Below are 22,230 nucleotides of genomic sequence, written 5' to 3' on the forward strand. Positions count from 1 at the left end.
GGAGTAGGGAAACTGGGATTGGGGGAGGGCATTGTAGGTAGATACAACTCCTCAACTCAGAAGCACCTTGTGTTTTGAACCATATGGAAATTTTTACCAATTTGCAAAATAAATAACATTTAAGTTAAAAATGAGAATTGGGATTTATAGTCTAAAACTTCTTAGTCCTGCTTTCTAAAATATACATAGTCAAAACTGATGGAATTGAGTGGTTTGATAACCATATGAAGAAAATTTTACTCCCAGCTTCTGGATGTAAAAGGGTAATATTTAGAAAAAGAAGGTTGAGATAGCAGCTAACCTTTATTTGCTGATTGAGAATATCATATATTTAACCATTGTGAAGCAGGTTAGGTAGAGGATGGGAGATTGAGGCACTATAATCTCAAATGTGGATTGGAAAATTGTATGATATATGAGGAAGTCAGGATTCACTGAGTATTTGAGTTCCCATTCCTTATTTTCCATAGCATGATCTGAGCAATTTATCTTTTCTGACTGCTAGTTTTGCACATCTTTAAATGGTATAGTTGCACCTCATGAGATTGTTGTGAAGATCAAAGAAGGTAATGCCTATGAAAATAAATTGTGAATTTTACCCAGTACTCTATGAGTGTTAGTTGCTTTTTTCTGTGTAAATGCAGGAAGTCTGGGGTGCCTGGGTGGCTCAGTTGGTTAATCCTCTGCCTTTGGCTCAGGTCATGATCTCAGAGTCCTGGGATTGAGCCCTGCATTGGGCTCTGTGCTCAGCAGGGAGCCTGCTCCACGTCTCCCACACCTCCCCGCTCTCTGCCTGCCTACTTGTGATCTCTCTCTCTCTCTAAAATAAATAAATAAAATCTTTTAAAAAATGCAATTATTTTTTCTTAATTTGCAATTAAGAAAAAAAAAAGGAACCCAAATTCAGATGTCTACCTGTGGTTCTGTTCCACACACAGTGCTAACAGAAGTGAATTCATGCTGTGATAGGTGCTGTGATACTTGCCATGAGGTAGCAGTTGCAAAGAAAAATCTTTATTTCTTTCCTTCTTTTCCTTCCTTCCTTCCTTCCTTTCTTTCTTTTTCTTTCTTTCTTTCTTTGACAGAGATCACAAGTAGGCAGAGAAGCAGGCAGAGAGAGAGAGAGGAGGAAGCAGGCTTCCCGCTGTGCAGAGAGCCTGATGCGGGGCTCGATCCCAGGACCCTTGGATCATGACATGAGCTGAAGGCAGAGGCTTTAAAGCACTGAGCCACCCAGGCACTCCAAGAAGGACCATTCTTATAGTCATTTTTGATTCCTAAATACCATGAAATGATTCAGAAAGGAAAGATTATCCAGGACTATAAGAAACAATGAAATCTCATGAACTTTTCATTAAGATGTGGTACTTGGTATTCTTGAGACAGTGTTTTGTCACAAAGTGGTTTCTTTCCCTTTAAATGAACATATTACTTATAACAATATGAACTTCAAGTATTTTCAACTATCACAACTTTTGCTAATACTTTGTTCTTTTACATATTATTACCAAGCCAGGCTATTGAGTCTTAAGGTGACTTTATTATAGAACCTCTGGAAAAAGCTACTTTTAGAAGTGTCTTCCTCTAAGATCCTGAACTGCACCCGTGTTGGTCCTTTCTTAATAGGATTGGTCTATTGCTTATTCTTTTATCTGTGTCAGGTTTGTTAATGCACAATATTGTCAGGTGGGCTCCTGTTTGATAGTGATATACTTTTTATTGGGAAATTGTAATAAAACATTACTTGCTTGGATTTGAATTCCTCACAGCTCTATGTTAACTGTGGAAATGATTATTTCCCTGTATGTTGCTCTATTATACGACGTCCTTATACCAATGCATAGCACCTTGCATGACATGTATTAGGTGTTCATAAAATACTGCATTGATGGATGAATGAAATTGGAAGCTTCACCGTTTGGCTGTTAAAAATGGGCGAAGCAGAAATCCTTTCATGTTATAAGTCTGCAAGATTGTTTCTGGTGATAAAATTTTATAAGGAGAAAGTGAGTAGGAGAATATACAATATATGACAAAAATAATAAGACCAGTATTTGTGAATTTGTTATTACTTTTACTCTCCATTTATATTTCAGAGGTGGCTTTTGTTTGATATTTTAACTGTATTAATTTAGAAAATGCTTAAATAAATATTTTGGGATATTTCATTTTGTACATGGATCTGCCCAGTCACAATGTAATTAATTTAGATAAAAGTAATTTGTTCTCTCTCTGTGTTGTTTTTCCTCCTTCCTCTCCCCCCATTTTTTTCTTTCTTCCTTAAAAAAAAACTTTTTTTTGTCATAGGGATTTGGTATGGCAAAATAGAAGGTAATATTTCCTTTTTAGTGGGTTTTTTTTTTAGGACTAATGACAGAAACATAATGTAAAAATAGTCTTTTTTTCTGAATAAAAGGCTGAATGGCCTGCTGCTCCAAAAGCAGGTTCAAGTTGACTTTAGTTTCATTTCTTTTTCTTTTTCTTTTTTTCCTTCCTTCCTACGTTCCTTCCTTCGTTCCTTCCTTCCTTCCTTCCTTCTTCTCCCTCTCTCTCCCTATCCTTCTTTCTCTTTTTTTTGACACCCATTCAGTTCTGGGCCATATTCTAATGGTTGTGATAGGAGGGTCTCAGGAAAAGCATGCCAAGGAAAAGGAAGACCTTTCTGGGACAGGAAGAGCTTCCAGGTCAGAACTGCTTTAAGCTATTTCACCCCACCAATAAATAAGAAAATGCCAAGACAGACTTTTCCTTTTACCCATTTCTCTCAGTATTTCTCTACTTTGTGAATTGAGTAAAGGAGCACAGGCTTGTGAATGGATCCTCGAGATCTTTAGATGTCCCCGTATTCTACAAATTGACATTAAAAATGTTTTAAAGTTAGGAAGCCACTGGGAACAATCACGGAGATCATTAGATTGTGAATGTCATTAGTTTTGGTTATTATTACCTCACAGATAATGACTACTTAATGAGCTTTGGGACATTAGGCAAGGTAACCTCTCTAAGCCCCATGACCTTATCTATAAAATGGAGTTAATGATAGTACTAATCTCAGATGGTTGCTATGAAAATTAAGCAAGACTGAATGCATTTCTGAGTGTTTTTAGTGATAACCCTCAAAATCTGGGTCTGACTGGCTTAAGCAGAAAAGGATTTGGAGTGGATATTGGAAATCTCAGGCTCGCTAGAAGGGCTGGAGAAATGGACTCAGAGTTAATACGGTTCTAAATTATAGTTAAAAACATGACCCACAACTAGTCTGGGTGTGACTGATGCAATAGCGCTGAGTGTCAGATGTGACAGCTTGCCTCACCTGTGCTGGGGCTGTCATTGATACTGTTGTTAGTCCGAGTTTTAAAGCTGACTATTGCTCTACTGCTTCTTGAAATAATTCTGTTCTGTCCCTTATTCTTTACATCACTGGCTCCTGATCCAGAATGTCAGGCAAGTGATTCTGGGTCATATGGTCATGCCTTGCAGCAGGGAGCCTAGAAGAGCAAATTTATGATTATTATTAGCTTTTGTTGGGGGGATTTGGGCTCTGCCCACCGTGAAGACCTAGAAAATAGAAATCCCCAAAGCAAAACAGAGTTTAGAGCTGGGCAGTCCCCAAACTGACAAAATTTCCACTACCGTGGAATACTTCATACTATGCCTGACATGAGGTAGGTGCCTCCCTTATGTTGGCTTTGTTAATTTATATTTGCCAGTTTTTTTGAGAAACAAAAAAGGGAGATTTGTACTCCCAGATAAGATTTTTGTAGCAAATGGATTAAAGCTGCTAAAGCAGTAAAGATAAATGGGCAGATGTAATTTCCAAGTCTAGAATTACATGGTAGTCCAATTAAGTTCACTAGATGTCCTCTCCCTTTGGATTGAAATACTTCAAGGGTAATTTTGGACAGGTAGCCAAAATGTATAAGCAGCAAACAACCCAGATTGCCACCGAGACTCCCCTGACATTCATTAGTTGCTTCCCTTTTCACCTAGTTTCCCATTTATGAGTGGACAATACTAAACATAGTTTAGAAAGTTCTGGCCTCAGTGTCAGAAGATCTGGGTTTGAATCTCAGCTCTACCGGTGACCACCACTATGATCCGGACAGATTACATAATCCCTCAGGTTGTTTCATGTGTGTATAATACAGAATATTTAGATTGGATACAATCAGCTGGAGTCTGGTGTGCAGCTCTTTTGCTGACTTGTTCAAGTTCACTGAGCTGCACATGGAACACAATGACTTGGTCAAGTTGAACTTCACCCTCTTTCCATGCTTCATCTTCTGGCACTCCCTCTGTCTGAAGAGGGACAAGGTGGCCATAATGGTTAGCTCGCTGGACTAGATTTGGAACCTGGAGAAAAGGACCTGTTGGGCAGTAAGATCAAGTACATGGAGCATGTATTTGAGATCCTGCTGCACCTGCAGACCCTGCAGCTGGACTCTAGCTGCCTCACGTACATTGAGCCCTGGATCCTCAACTCTTGGAAATCATTGATGAGCATCATCCAGGCCAGGAACATATGGGACTGTGGACGCATTGTGTGTGGCCTGGCCTCGTGGCTCCACAGCTTCTGGGGCACTGTGATGACAACTCCCAGTGTGCCATCCCAGAGTACACACAGGGCAAAGACATCCTAGATGCTGTGGACACCTTTCACCTGTGTGAGGATAGGGCCGAGTCCACCGTTGGTCTTCTGCTCTCAACCATCCCAACAACAGTGACCTGGGGCTCCTGGCCAGTCCAGCCACCGTGCTTGCTGATGGCAGGGAGGGGCAGCTCGGTGGCACACACAAGCCAGCTGCTGTGGGTCTCCCCAGCAGTGAGCATGCTGAGAACACGATGAAGATCCACAGGGTGGTCACAGGCACCGTGGCCCTCATCTTCTGCCTCATTTTGGTCCTGGTGCTCTCTTTCTCCTAGAAGTGTTTCCTACCCAGCCTTGGACAACTCAGACAGTGCTTTGTCATGCAGTGCAGGAAGCAAAACCAGAAATAGAACATGCATCACATGGCTGCCATGTCTTCCCAGGAATACTACATTGATTACAAACTGAATCACATGGAGAGAGCCCTGGTGGCCATGCCAGGTGTGATTGTCCCAGTGGATCTCAACCTGTATGCTATCAAACAGGTCTGGGTGGCTGCGTCGACCTGCCAGCACCAGGGTGGGGTCTCCTTGTCTGTGCTCTGATACACTCCTTGACTGAAACTGTAGGGGGATATTTCAACAGCAAGGTCTGTCCATATTAAGGAACCTGAGAGTGTAAAAAGGTACCAATCATTGATTTTTTAATTTTTTTGTAAGTGAAAATGTTTAAAATAACATTTAGAGTTTTTACCAAAAGAATATTTAAATAGTACCCTTGAGGGTTTACGTGAAAATGTATGAAAATATTTAGCAAATAGTACTGCTCAGTAAATATATCTTTTAAAAATGAAACAAGAAGTATACCTGGGTGGCTCAGTCGGTGAAGCCACCTAAGCCTTTGGCTCAGGTCATGATCCTGGAGTCCCGGGATCGAGCCCTGCATCAGGCTCCTTGCTCCTTGCTCTTGAAATAATTCTTATTCTTTACATCACTGGCTCCTGATCCAGAATGTCAGGCAAGTGATTCTGGGTCATATGGCCATGCCTTGCAGCAGGGAGCCTGGAAGAGCAAATTTATGATATTATTAGCTTTTGTGGGGATTTGGGCTCTGCCCACTGTGAAGATATAGAAAGCAGAAATCCCCCAAGTAAAAGAGAGTTTAGAGCTAGTCAGTCCCCAAACTGATAAAATTTCCACTACTGTGGAATACTTCATACTATGCCTGACATGACGTAGGTATCCCCATAGGCACCTACTTCTCCCTCTGCCCCTCCCCTTGCTTATGCATGCTGGCCCTCTCGCTCTCTCTCTCTCTCTCTCTTTTTTTTTTTTTTTTGCCTCTGACAAATAATTAAATAAAATAAAATCTTTAAAAAAAAAGCCCTGGGAATTAAAGAAATTTAAGTTTTACATTTTTTTTTTTAATGAAGAGATCTAGGATGTATAGGTAAATATGTAAGCCACTGTAATTTAGGGCACCTATTTCAGGGTATCCATGAGTCATTATAGTTTTATAATAATATTAAGACATTATTTGCCTTTTTCACTTTCATTCTATTATGAATTCAGTTTCTAAAAGCTATATGGTGTGTTGTGTGATGTCACAACAGATTGAAGAAGCAGACATGAGAATCCAGCTGACTTTTATTTAGCCCAAATATTAGAGATTTGCAAAAGTATAAAATGATGCCAAATTTTTTTGTTTTGAAAAATTTAGTTATTTTTAATAGAGTATTACTATGCAATGGTGTTTATTATTATTTTTAAAAGAATTAACAAATATTTTTAAATTGCTGTCTTAATTTCTATTTTGTTACATATAGATGTAACCTACATAAACCAAAGCTCTTTGAAGAACTCAGTGATTTTTTAAAGGTACAAAAGGATCCTGAGGCCAGAAACGTTGAAAACTGTTATATTCTCAGACAGTGCCATGCTTTCCATAAGAGGAGACTCTGGTGGACTAATTTATTGGAGACAGTTTGCTTATTTAAGTATATGGACTTGGAACAGGTTTTAAAAATCCTTAAAGTTTAGCCTAACACACACACACACACACACACACACACACACACACACACACGTGTATGTGGGGGATTAAGTGGAATGAGTCGTTAGGGATAAATAATTTATATAGAAGTAGAAAATTTAAGGGGTGCCTGGGTGGCTCAGTCGGTTAAGTGGCTGCCTTCGGCTAAGGTCATGATCCCAGGATCCTGGGATCAAGCCCCACATCTGGCTCCCTGCTCAGTGGGGAACCTGCTTCTCCTTCTTCCTCTGTCCTTCCCCTCCACTCATGCTCTGTCTCTCACTTTTCTTCTCTCTCAAATAAATAAATAAAATCTTTTAATTAAAAAAAGTAGAAAATTTAAAAATGAAATTCTTTTGGATGAAGAAATAAGATTACTTAGTCTGATCTATATATTGAAAAGATGATTCGGAAGAATTTGGTCAAGTGGAAAAATTACTGAGTTAGGAATGAAGAGACGTCTTTTATGTTCTGTTCCTGGCTCCTCAATTCTGTAAATGCATTTTTGAATGAGTAAGCTCTTCTGTTTTGGATTTGCATTTCTTCAGATGAATGGGAATAAATAATTCCCACCCTGCTTTTTCTTTCATTTATACAACAAATGTTTATTGATTCCTTAGAGTGTACTAGGGTCTATTCTAAGTTATTATTGTTATAGTGATTAAAATATGCAAGGCCCTGACTCAGGAAGGTAACAGTTTAATAAGAGACTCAGGGATAAACAAGAAAATACATATATAAGCAATTATAAATTGTGGTTAAGTACTACAAAGGATCAAATAGTGTGAAATTAAAGAGAAAAATGCTACAGACCTAATTACATAGGACCAACAGGGTAGGTTTCTCTGAGGCAGTGATGTTTAAACTGAGACCAGATATATGAGAAGGAGCAGAGGGAATAGTTTTCAGCAAAGAGAACTGTCTGCATAAAGGCCTTGAGGTGTGCCTAAAGTATGGTAGACATGAGGAATGGTAAACACAATGGAGCTGGAGAAGTAGGTTATGCTCAGCGGGGAACATATAAGAGCCTTATATGCTGTGGGAAAAAGCCTTCAGTTTAGAGTGTAAAGAGTTCAAATATGTTAAGGCTGAGATATGTAAGGGATTATTGGGCCAGTATAAGATGTTAGCGCATACAACTTACATACATTAAGGTAGTTGTGATGGAGGAGTACCATTTCTCACAACTATTCCTGGTTGATGTTCTCAGGTATAGATAAATGATTAAGAGAGTGATTTTAATTCAGTATTAAAATGCTTAGTTCCTGGGGTGCCTGGGTGGCTCAGTTGGTTAAGTTTCTGCCTTTGACTCAGGTCATGATTCCAGGGTCCTTGGATTGAGCCCTGTGTTGGGCTCCCTACACAGCAGTGAGTCTGCCTCTCCTTTTCCCTCTGCCTCTCTCCCTGCTTGTGCTCGAACATTCTCTTCCTCTCTTTCAAATAAATAAAATCTTAAAAAAAAAATGCTTAAGTTCTTACTGCTGATAATTTGTTCAAAAGAGTTAAGTTTCTTTTTGGTTAGGTTCTTTAACTTACTGAAAACATGTGTTAAATAACCACATATCAGGTTCTTCTACCCATTGTATCTCTGTTTATTTCAGTGCTCTTCTTTTTAATGAAGTAAAATATATTTCTACTCTGGAAGACCTTCAGAACATAGAAAGTGCTCTGAAAGGAAAAGCCAGCATTGCATTCTCCTACGTAAGAGCCATTGGAACTCCAGGTATTTAACTTTTAATCTTTTTTGTGCCTCTGCACTTGTCTGAATGTGTTGAAGGACTTAAAATAGGATCCTTACCATTAAGTCTTCTTTCTTTAAGCAAACAGCATAGTAATGTGATTGAACAAAAACCCTGGAGCCAGATTGCCTAGTTAGATGCTCTGCCCCCATGACTTACACTGTGACTTGCACAATGTAAATTGAGTTTCCTAATCAGTAAAAAGTAAGGTGGTGAAAATAATTATGCCTACCCCTTAGTGTTATTGTGAGGACCAAATGAATTCAAGTGATTAAAATACTTCCTGACATGTAATGGTGTCCTATAAGTGTTAGTTACTATGTTTATTTCCTTATGGTCCTCCTGGTACCTGGTATATAGTATTTTATTATATTCAATAATATTGACTGAGTGGCTTTCTGTTTTATTTTAACATTTGCTGTTGATGACTTTTTCCTGACTTAAAGAATATGTAATTTTGACAGCATCACCATGAGCTGTAAAATGCAAAATTATGTAATTTTGTAGTCAAGTTTATAAACATCTTACAAACAAATTATTATTATGCTTTCAAGACTTTGATTTATTAATGGTTTTAACTTGATCATGTTAATATAAAATGTTAAAGACACTTTAAAAATGGAAATGCTGGGGTGCCTGGGTGGCTCAGTGGGTTAAAGCCTCTGCCTTCGGCTCAGGTCATGGTCCCAGGGTCCTGGGATCAAGCCCCGCATTGGGCTCTCTGCTCAGCAGGGAGTTTGCTTCCCTTCCTCTCTCTCTGTCTGCCTCCCTGCCTACTTGTGATCTCTGTCAAATAAATAAATAAAATCTTTAAAAAAAAATGGAAATGCTCCATGAAATAAAATCACAATTTTTATAAACATAAAACTTGATAGCTACATAGCATGCCACTGAGTTTAATATACTTGTAATAATATACTATTATTTTGTCTACTGTTAGCCTGTTTTTGTTTACAGGGCTCTCAGGTTTACTGTCCATAGTTTATAATTGTCATCAATGAGAAAGATGAGCTAGAGAGGGTTTATGTTGCTACAGTGGAACCAGAATTTTCTGATTTGTATTTTAACAGGATCATCCTGACTTCTATGTTTGGAATAGACTGGAAGGAGGAATAGTAGAATAAGGAAGGAAAGTTAGGAGGTTATTGCAGTAAGTCAGGTGAGAGATGTTGGTGGGTGGTTTGGATCAGGGTGTTAGCAGTGGAGGTGGCAGTAAATTTGAACTCTAGCAGTATTTTGGCTGTATGAATTTGCTGATGAATATAATAGATGTGGAGTGAGAGAGAAATAGCAGAGACCAGGGTGGCGCTGAGGTTTTAGCTTGAGTTACTCGAAAGGTGAAATTGCTAATAAGTGAAGTAGGGAAGATTGAAAATAGACATTTTTGGACATCCTTCTTGTGAAATACCATCTAGACATCCAAGGAGAGATATCAGCAAGGTAGTTGGATGCTACTAGTCCACGTTTGATGGTGGAGATACAGACTAGGGCTATAAATTTGGGAGATAAAACCATGAGACCAGAAGAGATCACAAAGTGAATGGTGCCAAATGAGAAAGAGAAGAAGATTGAACTGTTAAGATCCGTCAACATTTACAGGTCACTGAAGTGAGAGGTAAACAATAAAGAGACAGAAGGAATGGACTCTGTGGTAGGAATGTCCTGTAAGCAAATTGAAGATAGGGTTTTAAGGAAGAAATAGGAACAGTTGTGTCAAATGATGCTTAAAAATTAATTAAGATAAGAACTGCCAATTGACCTAATTATGCTTAGCACTGTGGGATTTGTTGGTGACCTTGGCAAGCACAGTTTCTATAAAGTGGTAGGGTAAATGCCTAATGGGGTACAAGAGAATAGGTAGAGAGCAACTGGAGGCTGTGAATATGGAGACTCATTAGAGAAATTTGGCTGTTAAGGGAAGGAGAAAAATAGGGCAGTGGCTGGAAGAGTATGTGGGTGAAGTGAAGAATTTCTTAAGCATACTTGTATGTTGACGAGAAAGATCCAGTAGAAAGCAGAAACTACAGATTGGAGGACTAAACAGGGAGAATTACTGGAATAACATCTTTGAGTTAACAAGAGGGGACAAAATCTAATGAACGAGGGGAAGTGTGGTTCTTTGGTGGAAGCACAGAAAATTCATCTATGGTGAAAGGAGGGAAGACAGAGACTATGGGCATCAATTTTGTTAAGTAGGTGGATAAACATGCTTCTGGAAGTTCTTTTGTTTTTGCTTTTACAACTGGCTATGTTTTTCTCAGTGAAATAAAAGTGATGATTTCGTCAGATAGTTTGAGGAGAGAAGACATGAAATAGTTGTTTTAGAAGGCCTGAAAATAAAGAATGGTTGGGGCCTCTGGGATGGCTCAGTCCAATTAAGTGTCTGACTCTTGGTTTCAGTTCAGGGCATGATCTCAGGGTCCTGAGATGGAGCTCCGTGTGGGGGCTCTGCACTCAGTGGGGAATCTGCTTAAGATTCTTCTCTCCCTCCCCCCACCTCCTGCTGCCTGTGCTCTCTCTCTCTCAAATAAATAAATCTTAAAAAAAAAATGTTTGCCAGACAGCAATAATTTTTGGTATCAGTAATTTAAAGTGAGCCCATGAGGCACCTGGGTGGTCCAGTAGGTTAAGTGTTGGACTCTTGATTTCAGCTCAGGTCATGATCTCAGGGTTGTGGGATCATGCCTTGCATAACCAAGGAGTCTGCTTAAGATCTTCTCCCTCTGCCCCTTTTCCTGCTCACGTGCTCTCTCTCTCAAATAAATAAATAAACAATAAAGTAAGATCATTAGTGTGGTGATGCCAACAGGTTTTTGTTTTTGTTTTTCCCTCCATCCATGTTTATTTTTATGGGTGTAAGTACAGAATAAGCAGCGTATCTGATTTAATCTGGATTGTATTTTAGCCAGACAGGTAGGTGAGTGATTATGAAGACTGACCATGGAATGTAAGCTGGGAAGCTTAAAAGGGAAAAAAAAATACAAAGGAGTGGAAGATGGTGAAAATGCTAGGAATGTAGTTCCTAGAGGATTATGTGCTAGACAGAGTGACCTGAAGATGGAGAGGGGGTGTGTGTTTATGGAAGGAAGGGGTTGAGGGTATGCTAGACATTGAGATTTTGGAGGGATTTGAGACTGATGATTACAAGTCCTGGTGTGGGACCATAGCAGCGAGTGGCTAAGGTAGACTTGAAGAGAGATCACTGGATCCCTAGAGAGGACTAAAGACTGAGAGGCTAGGCTTTGCAAGTATCATCTACGAGGATAATGAAACCACCAAGGATTATGAGGGAATAGTATTAGAATGACAATGTGATAGAAGCTAAATTTTTTTGTGGCATGAGGAGTTTGTTTCTGGCTGGGGTGGTAGATGACTCCAAGGCAGAATGGTGAGTGGAATACTCTGATGAACTCCTCATGTGGTAGGAGATTGGGGGGGGGCGGGGAAGATGACTGCCTAGAAATGGCAGTGAGGAGAAAAGGGGAAATCAAACGAAATGGAAAGGAAGAAATGCTTCAAGTAAATAGTTTGAGAAAATTTCCCAGAACTGAAGGATTTGAGCTTCCAAATTGGAAGGGCTCACTGAATCCCAGGATAATGGGTGAATGTAAAACATCTCATTTTGCAGTTTCAGAATGTTGGGAACAAATACTGTTCTAAAAGCTTCCAGAAAGAAAGAGTATACAGTTAAAGCATCAAGAATCAGAATTGCATTGGACTTCTCAGTTGCAGCCCTAGAAACCCAAGAAAATGGAGCAATGCTTTCAGAATTCTCAGGGGAAATGACTTGAACAGAGAATTCAATATGCAGACAACTGTAGTTAGTTATAATATAAAATAAAGACATTTTTATAAGCATAAGGTCACAAAACATGTGTACTTCATATATCCTCTCACAAGCACAAGGTGCTGGAGAATGGGAGCAAGGGAGCAAATCAATCAGGAGGATGTGGGTAACAGGCCAAAGGACCCAGCACAAGAGACGAGTAAGAGAATCCCCAGGATGATGGTGAAGTGAGTAGTGAGTTCCCAGGATAGAAGCTGTGTAGCGGGCCCAGTCACAGGCACTGCAGTCAATCTGTGGGCTCTGCAGAAATGTCTCCAAGAAGAGGGAACTGCTCAGGTGCCCGATCTATTTGAAGTATTGAGAGCATTCACCACCAGTGGAAGAATTTAGCAATAGAAATAAATTTAAACAAATTAAAAAGTTATAGCTAGTGCAAAAGTTGCTTGGAAAAGGAGAAATGTTCATTTGGCACTCTGTGACTCACTTGTAAATAGTATTTGCTGAGTTATGACAATGTAAATGCAGATAATTAAGCTAATAAAAATTAGAACTATATTGGGATCATTGAGGGGATGTATGTGTATGTGGGGTGAGGTTTTGGGAAAGAGCTAAGTTATCACCTGCCATAGTGGGAAGTCAATAAATAGTAATGATAACACTTTAAAAAATCAAGAGATAAGACTTGGGGGTAAATACCAAAAGAACCAATAAAAGAATTGAAAGTAGCTGTCCCTTGGGAATTGGAAATGGGGTGGGGGGTGGGGATAAATTGTTGTTTTTCTTAGTATGTTTTGGAGAATTGTTTCTTTTTATTTATTTTTTATTTTTTTAAAAAAGATTTTATTTATTTATTTGACAGAAAGAGAGAGAGAGTACGTGCACAAGTCAGCAGAGCATCAGGCAGAGGGAGATGGAGAAGCAGGCTCCCAGCTGAGCAGAGAGCCTGATGCAGGGTTTGATCCCTGGACTCTGGGATCATGACCTGAGCCAAAGGCAGATGCTTAACCAGCTGAGCCACCCAGGCACCCTGAATTGCTTTTTTTAAAACTATGTGTAAGGGGTGCCTGGGTGGCTCAGTGGGTTAAGCCGCTGCCTTCGGCTCAGGTCATGATCTCAGGGTCCTGGGATCGAGTCCCGCATCGGGCTCTCTGCTCAGCAGGGAGCCTGCTTCCTTCTCTCTCTCTGCCTGCCTCTCCATCTACTTGTGATTTCTCTCTGTCAAATAAATAAATAAAATCTTTTAAAAAAAATAAATAAAAAAATAAAACTATGTGTAAGAATAAGTTTGAAATGTGTAAGCCTGATGATTCACAGAACCCCACCCCCAGGGCAAATAATACATTATATGTTAACAAAAATTATTTAAAAAGGAATAACTTTGATTAAAAGAAAACCAAGCCAGAAACAATAAGTAGGCATATACATATGTAAAATATAACATGTAAAAATTGGATGGTGGATGCATAGTCTTTCCCCTACTATGAGGAAACTGTCACAGATTATATTCTCAAGTATAACTCATTTCTATTTCCTATTAACTCTTCTCTTTCCTTGAATAGAATAGACTTTTCATAATTTCTTTAACTGCCTGCATTTTCCCGACTGGGATTCCTACAAGGAATTTTTCTTCATAATAGAGCTTCAAAGGGTGTAGGACAATACTCAGAGAGTCACACAAACTAACTTCTATGTCTCCCAACTCTCTTATCTTTTCTTCAGAACACAGAGCGGTCATGGAAGCTGCTTTTGTATATGGGACTACATACCAGTTTGTTCTAACCACAGAAACTGCCCTTTTGGAAAGTATTGGGTATGTACAAGAGGGATATGTCAACAATTTTATGTTTGCTTCTTTCACATTACTTATTCAGCATCTCCATCAGAGTTTATATCCTGGGTTTACCCGAGAGGAATTATAAGCAGATGGGAATATATAAATGAAACTGCAAATCTCCTTCATTATTACTGTCTTCCATTGTATAATCTGAAAATGAATTTAAATATACAGAGGTGATGTTAGGCTAAGGTGAACAAAGACAATATGGATAAGCCACAATATGTGATCCCTTGAGTGGCCAAGCATATTTTAGGAATAGATCTCCCACAGTGATCACATAGGTTATAAAATAACAGCTTTCATAACTAAACTCCAGAATTTTTTTCTGAGAGTTCTGTAAGTTACTTTGCCAGAATAGTCTTTTTTTTTTTTTTTTTAAGATTTTATTTATTTACTGGACAGACAGAGATCACAAGTAGGCAGAGAGGCAGGCAGAGAGGAGGAAGCAGGCTCCCCGCTGAGCAGAGAGTCCGATGTGGGGCTCGATCCCAGGACCCTGAGATCAGGACTTGAGCAGAAGGCAGAGGCTTTAACCCACTGAGCCACCTAGGCGCCCCTGTCAGAATAGTCTTAAATATATTTAAGTACAGTTTTTGAGCATAATTTTTTAAATGTTTATTTTTCTTGTCTAGTTTCTAGCTTACAATTTTAGGTAGAGGGCTTCTTTTGACTTTTTGCCTGGGCAACCTAGGGTTGACGTTTCTTTCCTTTGATAATTATAGACACAGGGACTAGCCAGTGTATTTTAAAGATTTTTCCTCAAAATGCTCTTCAGGAAAATTAATAGGAAGCAAGGCAAAATGGTGATCATGTGACCTTTTTATACCATGCAAGGGTTTTTGTTTTTGTTTTTGTTTTTTATTTTTATTTTTATTTTTATTTGTCAGAGGATGAGAGAAGCACAAGCAGGGGAAGAGACAGGCACAGGGAGAAGCAGACTCCCTGTTGGCAGGAGCCTGATGTGGGATCGATCCCAGGACCCTGAAATCATGACCTGAGCCGAATGCAGACCCTTAACCCATGTCCCAACAATGCAAGAGTTTTTAATTAGCCCTCCTGCTAACCTCTTGGAAAACAGTGACTATTTGATAAAACCACATGCAATTAATTAAGTCCCAGACATTTTACAACTCTGTAAATTTAGAATTTAGTGCATAGAAGGCTGATTAGGTGAAATGATTTTTTGGAAGTGGCTAGGTGGGGAATAAGGTTGTAGAGAGAAGTTATGTTTTTACTGCTCTGTACAACACTGGCCAGCAGTTTCTCATTGGCCACCTTTTCTCATTTGTCTCTTCTTATTAGACTGTCATTCTGTGGACTCCTTCATTAATGAATTAAAACTTTGATGCATGATCACTGTCTATATACAGATTAATATTTTTAACCATTTGGGGACTTTTGCTGACAAAACCACCAAGCTTTGCTGTAAGTCACTGAGTCTCAAGATAGGATAAGCAGTGGTTTAGCCAGCTGCTTTGCAGCTCTCAGTGTTGACTGCCAATTTCCCATCCCAGAATGGGGGAAACCTGGTTGTTCTCATCTCATGGTGATTCTGTGTCAGCCCTATAGTTTTGCTGCCAGTTAATTGTACATTTTTGTGTGTTCCTAGCTTATTCCTTTTCTGGTGATGAATAGTTGCAGATAAAGGTGACATGCTTAAAACACAGAAGATATAGGTCCTATCATTTATCTTACAAAATCTGTTCAGCAAGATATACCACATACATAGCATATTCTGATCTATGGCTAGACATGATAATGGTCTGTAAGGATTTTTGCCTTCCCCTATTTTTAAAATGAGAATTTTAAAATATCCAGTTACTCTTTTTTTGGGTATACTTTTGAATATTTAATATATTGGAGATGTTTCATTATTCATCTATTCATGGATAGCAGGATGATAAGGAGTCCAACCTAGACCTGAAATGATAGGGAGGGACTTTGCCTTCAGAGTACTATAGTCCTATGGCATGACTTCTGGATGAAGTAGTTGGCTATGACTTTGGGTTGTCTCCTAATGGAGGAGAGGTGAATGCATTTTTTTCTTTCATTTGTTCATTCTTTTATTCAACAAATAGTTATTGAATGCCGTCTATACGCTAGGCACTATTCTAGTTGCTGGAGCTGTTAACATTGGGTAGGTCTAGTATATTAATCATTATATCATGTTGGGCCTGAATTTGTTTGAAGTTAAATGTTGGTTAAGGAGGGTGTATAGGATAGGTAGTATAAGAGGTGGCATGTTATAGGAATACAAGTACGTTTTGTTTTCTCCCCGCACTCCCCTCTTAAAGGATCTGTGTATAGGCCAAGGATGTTAGCCCCTCACCCCATACATGTTATCATCAGTTAGATCAGAGGTGGCCACCTGATCTAGGGTCAACCAGACCACTGGCTTACCTTAGCAAATGAGATCCCCTCTCTCAGGAACTTGGAATTGGACGTGGAGAAATAGGATTATATAGTGTTTTGGCTCTCTTGCTCATAGGAATGTTTTGGCCATGTAGAAGTAAAGCAGAGAGGGTTGTCTTTATATATAAAGATATTTGAGAGCTGAAAAATATTAATGGCAAAATGAAGATCCCTTGAACTCCTGCTGTTCAGATCTATACATTTATTCTCTGATTTAATTGCTTGAATTTTCCTTGTGTTCTGTGATATGTGCTTCTACACTTCCAGTAAGCCCCCTCTCCACCTTTTTGTTTTCTGTTACCTACAACCAATGATTTGTGATGAAATAACTTTCCAAAATTATTTTATTATTTCAGAGGTTATGATATGATGTTCAACCTCAACTGGTCCTCTTGCTTTCAAAACTTTGCTTTTAATATATGTAACCATATGAGACCCTAAATAGTTCCAAAGTTAAGTACTTTGAGTTTAAGAGTCAAAAATTAAGTACTTTAATTGGGTTTTAGCTATATCGTTTCTTTGTCTAAAGTACCCATTTGTCTTATCTTGTTCGGGAAGTTCTATCTTTTTTACTGTTTTTAATCTCTACAAACCTCTTTTTCCTTTCCTTCTTTCTCCCCTCTGACTTGAGGCAGAATGAAATATTTCTTTGTTTCTCTTAGTACTTTGCATATTGTAGCACTTACAGACTACATTAGAAAAAACTATATGTCCTTTATGCTAAGCCCCTCAAGGATTTGAATCATCTTACTCATCTTGGTTTTTTGTATTTGGTATAGGGCCTAACACAGAATAGGCTTTATAGTCCTTGACTGATTATTTCTTTAACCATTGAATCTATTAGAAATTAGTTTGTAATTAAATTTGAAATCAGTGAACCTCAGATCTCAGTTTGAGCATGTATCAAGAATTAAAATAACATTTTAAAAATAAAAATTTGCAGTATTTTGCCAAACCCTGCTAATGCCATATGGAGATTTTTTAAATGCTATTTTAATTTTGGCAAAATTTACTTACCCACTATAAGTTTATCTTTGAATTCTCTTATTGAAGGGATGCCAGAACTCAAATTATAAGCCATATTTGCTGAGTTTTGTAATATTTCAGATACTAACTCACAAACTCCCACAAACTGTCACATGGTTTCTATCTTAAGGCATGTTTTGGCTGAAGTTTATTCAAAACAGATTTGAGTTTAAATTAAACCTAGAAAATTTGTGTTACAAGGCTTTATTTAGCATAGCTCTAGAAAAGCAACTACATTCGAAGATAATCTCCTTGTCCTCAAGGTGACAGTCTTTTATTTAAAAAAAAAATTGTGTGGACCTGACTATAACCTAATTTAGAAGTTTAGGGGAAAAATTGCTAATACAACTCTAAAACTGTATCTTCTTTTTTGCTTAGGTCCATTTTATTTTGTTTTACTGTTTTAGATTTTTACTAAAACAGTAACTAAAACACATGAGACTTAAAGATATTTGAACTATGTCTTTCTGAATGGTGGAAAGATAATACATTGAACTTCTTCAAATGAATCTGTCCCTAATTTTTTATTTGTAGTACTGAGGATATTGAAAATGCACATCTCTACTTTTTTCATTGTAAACAAGTCTTGGATTTGACTGAGCAATGTAGAAGAACACTGATGGAACCACCACTGACTACATTGAATATACATAGATTTATTAAGACAATGGAAGCTCCTCTTCTGGTATGTTTCATATTTTATTTTATTATTTTTTTAAAGATTTCATTTATCTGTTTTGAGAGAGAGGGAGCACGCATAAGCAGGGGGAGGGACAGAGGCAGAGGGAGAGAGAGAATCCAACCCAGACTCCATGCAGAGCACAGATCCCAATGCTAGGCTTGATCCCATGACCCTGAGATCACGATCTAAGCTGAAACCGGGAGCTGGTGGCTCAGCCAACAGACTCACCCAGGCGTCCTCTATGTTTCTTATTTTAATATATTAGGTCAAAAAATATATATATATATTAGGTCATTCACATGTAAAATTTATTACAGTTATGCATTTTACTTAGATGAATTCTATCTTTTTCCCTTTCCTTAGGCCTATTTCTTTCACTGAGGGGGGATTTAGGAGTATTTACTTATTAAAGGTAGAATAGAAGATACACTGTTCATGAGATGACATTTTAATGCCTGGAAATATTGTTGTATTGAAATCCAAATATAACCATGTGTAAGTGGAAATATTCTGTGGTAGTTTTAATGAACTGCGACCACTCCAAGATCACAAAGACCACATCATGGTTAAGGAAAGACCTCTTTTGTGAACGTTTTTTTAAAAATTATTTTTATTAACATATAATGTATTATTTGCCCCAGGGGTATAGACCTGTGAATCGTCAGGCTTACACACTTCACAGCACTCACCATAGCACATACCCTCCCCATAACCCAACCATAACCCAACCACCATCTCCACCCTACCCCAGCAACCCTCAGTTTGTTTTGTGAGATTAAGAGTCTGTGGTTTGTCTCTCTCCCGATCCCATCTTGTTTCAGTTTTTCCTTCCGTACCCTCCAAGCCCCCCACTCTGCCTCTCAGCTTGCTCATATCAGGAAGATTGTATGATAATTGTCTTTCTTTGATTGACTTATTTCTCTCAGCGTGATACCCTCTAGTTCCATCCACATCATTGCAAATGGCAAGGTTTCGTGTCTTTTGATGGCTACATAGTATTCCATTATATATATATATATACCACATCTTCTGTTGATGGACATCTAGGTTCTTTCCATAGTTTGGCTATTGTGGACATTGCTGCTATAAACATTCAGGTGCACGTTTCCCTTCGGGTCACTACATTCTTTAATTTCCTGGTTGACCCATGCATTCCTTAGTAGTAGGATGCTCTTTAGCCTCCATATATTTGAGTTCTTTCCAACTTTCCTCTTGTGATTGATTTCTAGCTTCAGAGCACTGTGGTCTGAAAATATGCAGGGAATGATCCCAATCTTTTGGTGCTGGTTGAGACTTGATTTGTGACCCAGGATGTGATCTATTTTGGAGAATGTTCCATGTGCACTAGAGAAAAATGTGTATTCTGTTGCTTTGGTATGGAATGTTCTGAATACATCTGTGATGTCCATCTGGTCCAGTGTGTCATTTAAGGCCTTTATTTCCTTGTTGATCTTTTGCTTAAATGATCTGTCCATTTCAGTGAGGGGGGGTGTTAAAATCCCCTACTATTATTGTATTATTTTCTATGTGTTTCTTTGATTTTGTTATTAATTGGTTTATATAGTTGGTTGCTCCCATGTTAAGGGCATAGATATTTAAAATTGTTAGATCTTCTTGTTGGACAGACCCTTTAAGTATGATACAGTGTCCTTCCTCATCTCTTATTATAGTCTTTGGCTTAAAATCTAATTTATCTGATATAAGAATTGCCACCCCAGCTTTCTTTTGATGTCCATTAGCATGGTAAATTGTTTTCCGCCTCCTCACTTTAAATCTGGAGGTGTCTTTGGGTCTAAAATGGGTTTCTTGTAGACAGCATATTGATGGGTTTTGCTTTTTATCCATTCTGATACCCTGTGTCTTTTGATTGGGGCATTTAGCCCATTTACATTCAGGGTAACTATTGTGAAAGATAGGAAGTTAGTGCCACTGTATTGCCTGTAAGATGACTGTTACTGTATATTGTCTCTGTTCCTTTCTGGTCTATGTTACTTTTAGGTTCTCTCTTTGCATAGAGGACCCCTTTCAATATTTCCTGTAGGGCTGGTTGGGTGTTTGCAAATTCTTTTAGTTTTTGTTTGTCCTGGAAGCTTTTTATCTTTCCTTCTATTTTCAGTGATAGCCTAGCTGGATATAGTATTCTTGGCTGCATATTTTTCTCATTTAGTACTCTGAATATATCATGTTAGTTCTTTCTGGCCTGCCAGCTCTCTGTGAATAAAACTGCTGCCAATCTAATATTTCTACCATTGTATGTTATGGACTTCTTGTCCTGAGCTGCTTTAGGATTTTCTCTTTGTTACCAAGACTTGTAAGTTTTACTATTAGATGACAGGGTGTGGACCTATTTTTATTGATTTTGAGGGGGATTCTCTGCACCTCCTGGATTTTGATGCTTGTTTTCTTTGTTGCATTAGGGAAATTCTCTACTATAATTCGCTCCAATATACCTTCTGCCCCCTCTCTTTCTTCTTCTTCCGGAATCCCAATTATTCTAATATTGTTTCATCTTATGGTATCACTTCTCTTTCAAATTCTCCCCTTGTGGTCCAGTAGTTGTTTGTCTCTCTTTTGCTCAGCTTCTTTATTCTCTGTTCTTTGATCTTCTATATCACTAATTCTCTCTTCTGCCTCATTTATCCTGGCAGTAAGAGCCTCCAATTTTAATTGTACATCATTAATAGCTTTTAAAAATTTCAACTTGGTTAGAATTTAGTTCTTTTATTTCTCCAGAAGGGGATTTTATTTCTCCTGGAAGTTTTTCTCTAGTATCTTCCATGCCTTTTTCAAGCCCACCTAGCACCTTGAGAATCGTTGTTCTGAACTCTAGTTGTGACATATTACTAATGTCTGTATTGATTAGGTCCCTAGCCTTTAGTACTGCCCCTTATTCTTTTTTTTGTGGTGAGTTTTTCCACCTTGTCATTTTATCCAGATAAGAATATATGAACGAGAGAATAAAATACTAAATAAAATAAAAATAAAAAATAAAATACTAAAAGGGTGGCAAAGACCCCAGAAAAATTATGCTAACCAAATCAGAAGAGACCCAAAACCAGGGGGAGAAGTAAGGGGGAAAAAAGAAATAGAAATTATATATATATATATATATATATATATTTTATATATATAAATTATATATAATATAAATATATATAATATAAATATAAATATAAATATAAATTATATATAATATAAATATATAATATAAATATAAATATAAATATATATATATAATTTATAATATATAAATATATATTTATTTATTTATTTATTTTAGACTGGTGAATAGAACAGAGCCACCCACTTGATTTTGGGTGTATTTTGGTCTCTTAGAAGAAACTACCTCCCAAAATTTTAAAGAAAGAGAAACTTATATATATACAAAAATAAGGGTAAACACAATGAAGGGGTAGAATATGCTATAAAGATGAAAATTTTAAAAAAACTCTAAGTTGGTTGGAAAAACAAAAAAAAAATGTGCTCAGGCTGAAGACTAGAATAAAGCCATATGCTAGATTTAGGGTATATTTTGATCTATTAGAAGAAATTATATCCCAAAATTAAAAAACAACCTATATGTATTCAAAAAATAAAGTCCAATACAATGAAGGGATAAAATATGACTGTAATAATGAAGTTTTAAAAAGATGTTTTTTTTAAAAGAAAGCTATTGTTAAGATAAACTAGTTTAAAAATGTTATAAGAGGAAAGAGGAAAAGTTAAAAAAATAGAATAAGAAAAAAAGTAAAATTAAAAACAATTTAACTTTTTAAGACTAAAGGATTATGGGGAAAAAACCCATGAATCCTATGCATTACTTTCTCCTAGCTTTGGAGTTCCATTGTTCTTCTTGATTGGTCAGCTTGGTCTTGGCTGGAGGTTCTTGCTGATTTTCTGGGGGGGGGGTCCTTTTGTAGTGATTATCAAATGTCTTTGCCCGAGGTGGAATTGCACCGCCCTTGCCAGGGGCCAGGCTAAGTAATCTGCTCTGGTTCACTCTTGGGATCTTTTGTTCCCTGAACGTTTCCGTACAGCTCAGGTATAAAAATGGCTGCCTTCCAATTTCTAGCCCAGAGGAGCCGAGAGCTCGGTGCCCCACTCCTCAGTGTGCCCTCAAAGAAAAGC

At 37.9% G+C, this 22,230-nt stretch overlaps 1 protein-coding gene and 1 pseudogene across 7 annotated transcripts in view; both read left to right on the top strand.

The window, feature by feature from the left end:
- Positions 1-22,230, top strand: part of TXNDC16 (thioredoxin domain containing 16) — a 109,391-nt gene that overhangs the window by 38,582 nt on the left and 48,579 nt on the right. For all 7 annotated transcript variants that reach the window (XM_044229541.1, XM_044229538.1, XM_044229537.1 and 4 more), the window contains 3 exons: positions 8,221-8,342; positions 13,865-13,955; positions 17,955-18,105. In XM_044229541.1, coding sequence (XP_044085476.1) covers positions 8,221-8,342; positions 13,865-13,955; positions 17,955-18,105 — 364 coding nt within the window. The remainder of the gene's footprint in view (positions 1-8,220; positions 8,343-13,864; positions 13,956-17,954; positions 18,106-22,230) is intronic.
- On the top strand, positions 1,893-5,193 carry LOC122894014 (annotated as a pseudogene).

The sequence above is a fragment of the Neovison vison genome, chromosome 13 (genome assembly GCF_020171115.1).
Source record: "Neovison vison isolate M4711 chromosome 13, ASM_NN_V1, whole genome shotgun sequence".
In the NCBI taxonomy this organism is placed as follows: domain Eukaryota; kingdom Metazoa; phylum Chordata; class Mammalia; order Carnivora; family Mustelidae; genus Neogale; species Neogale vison.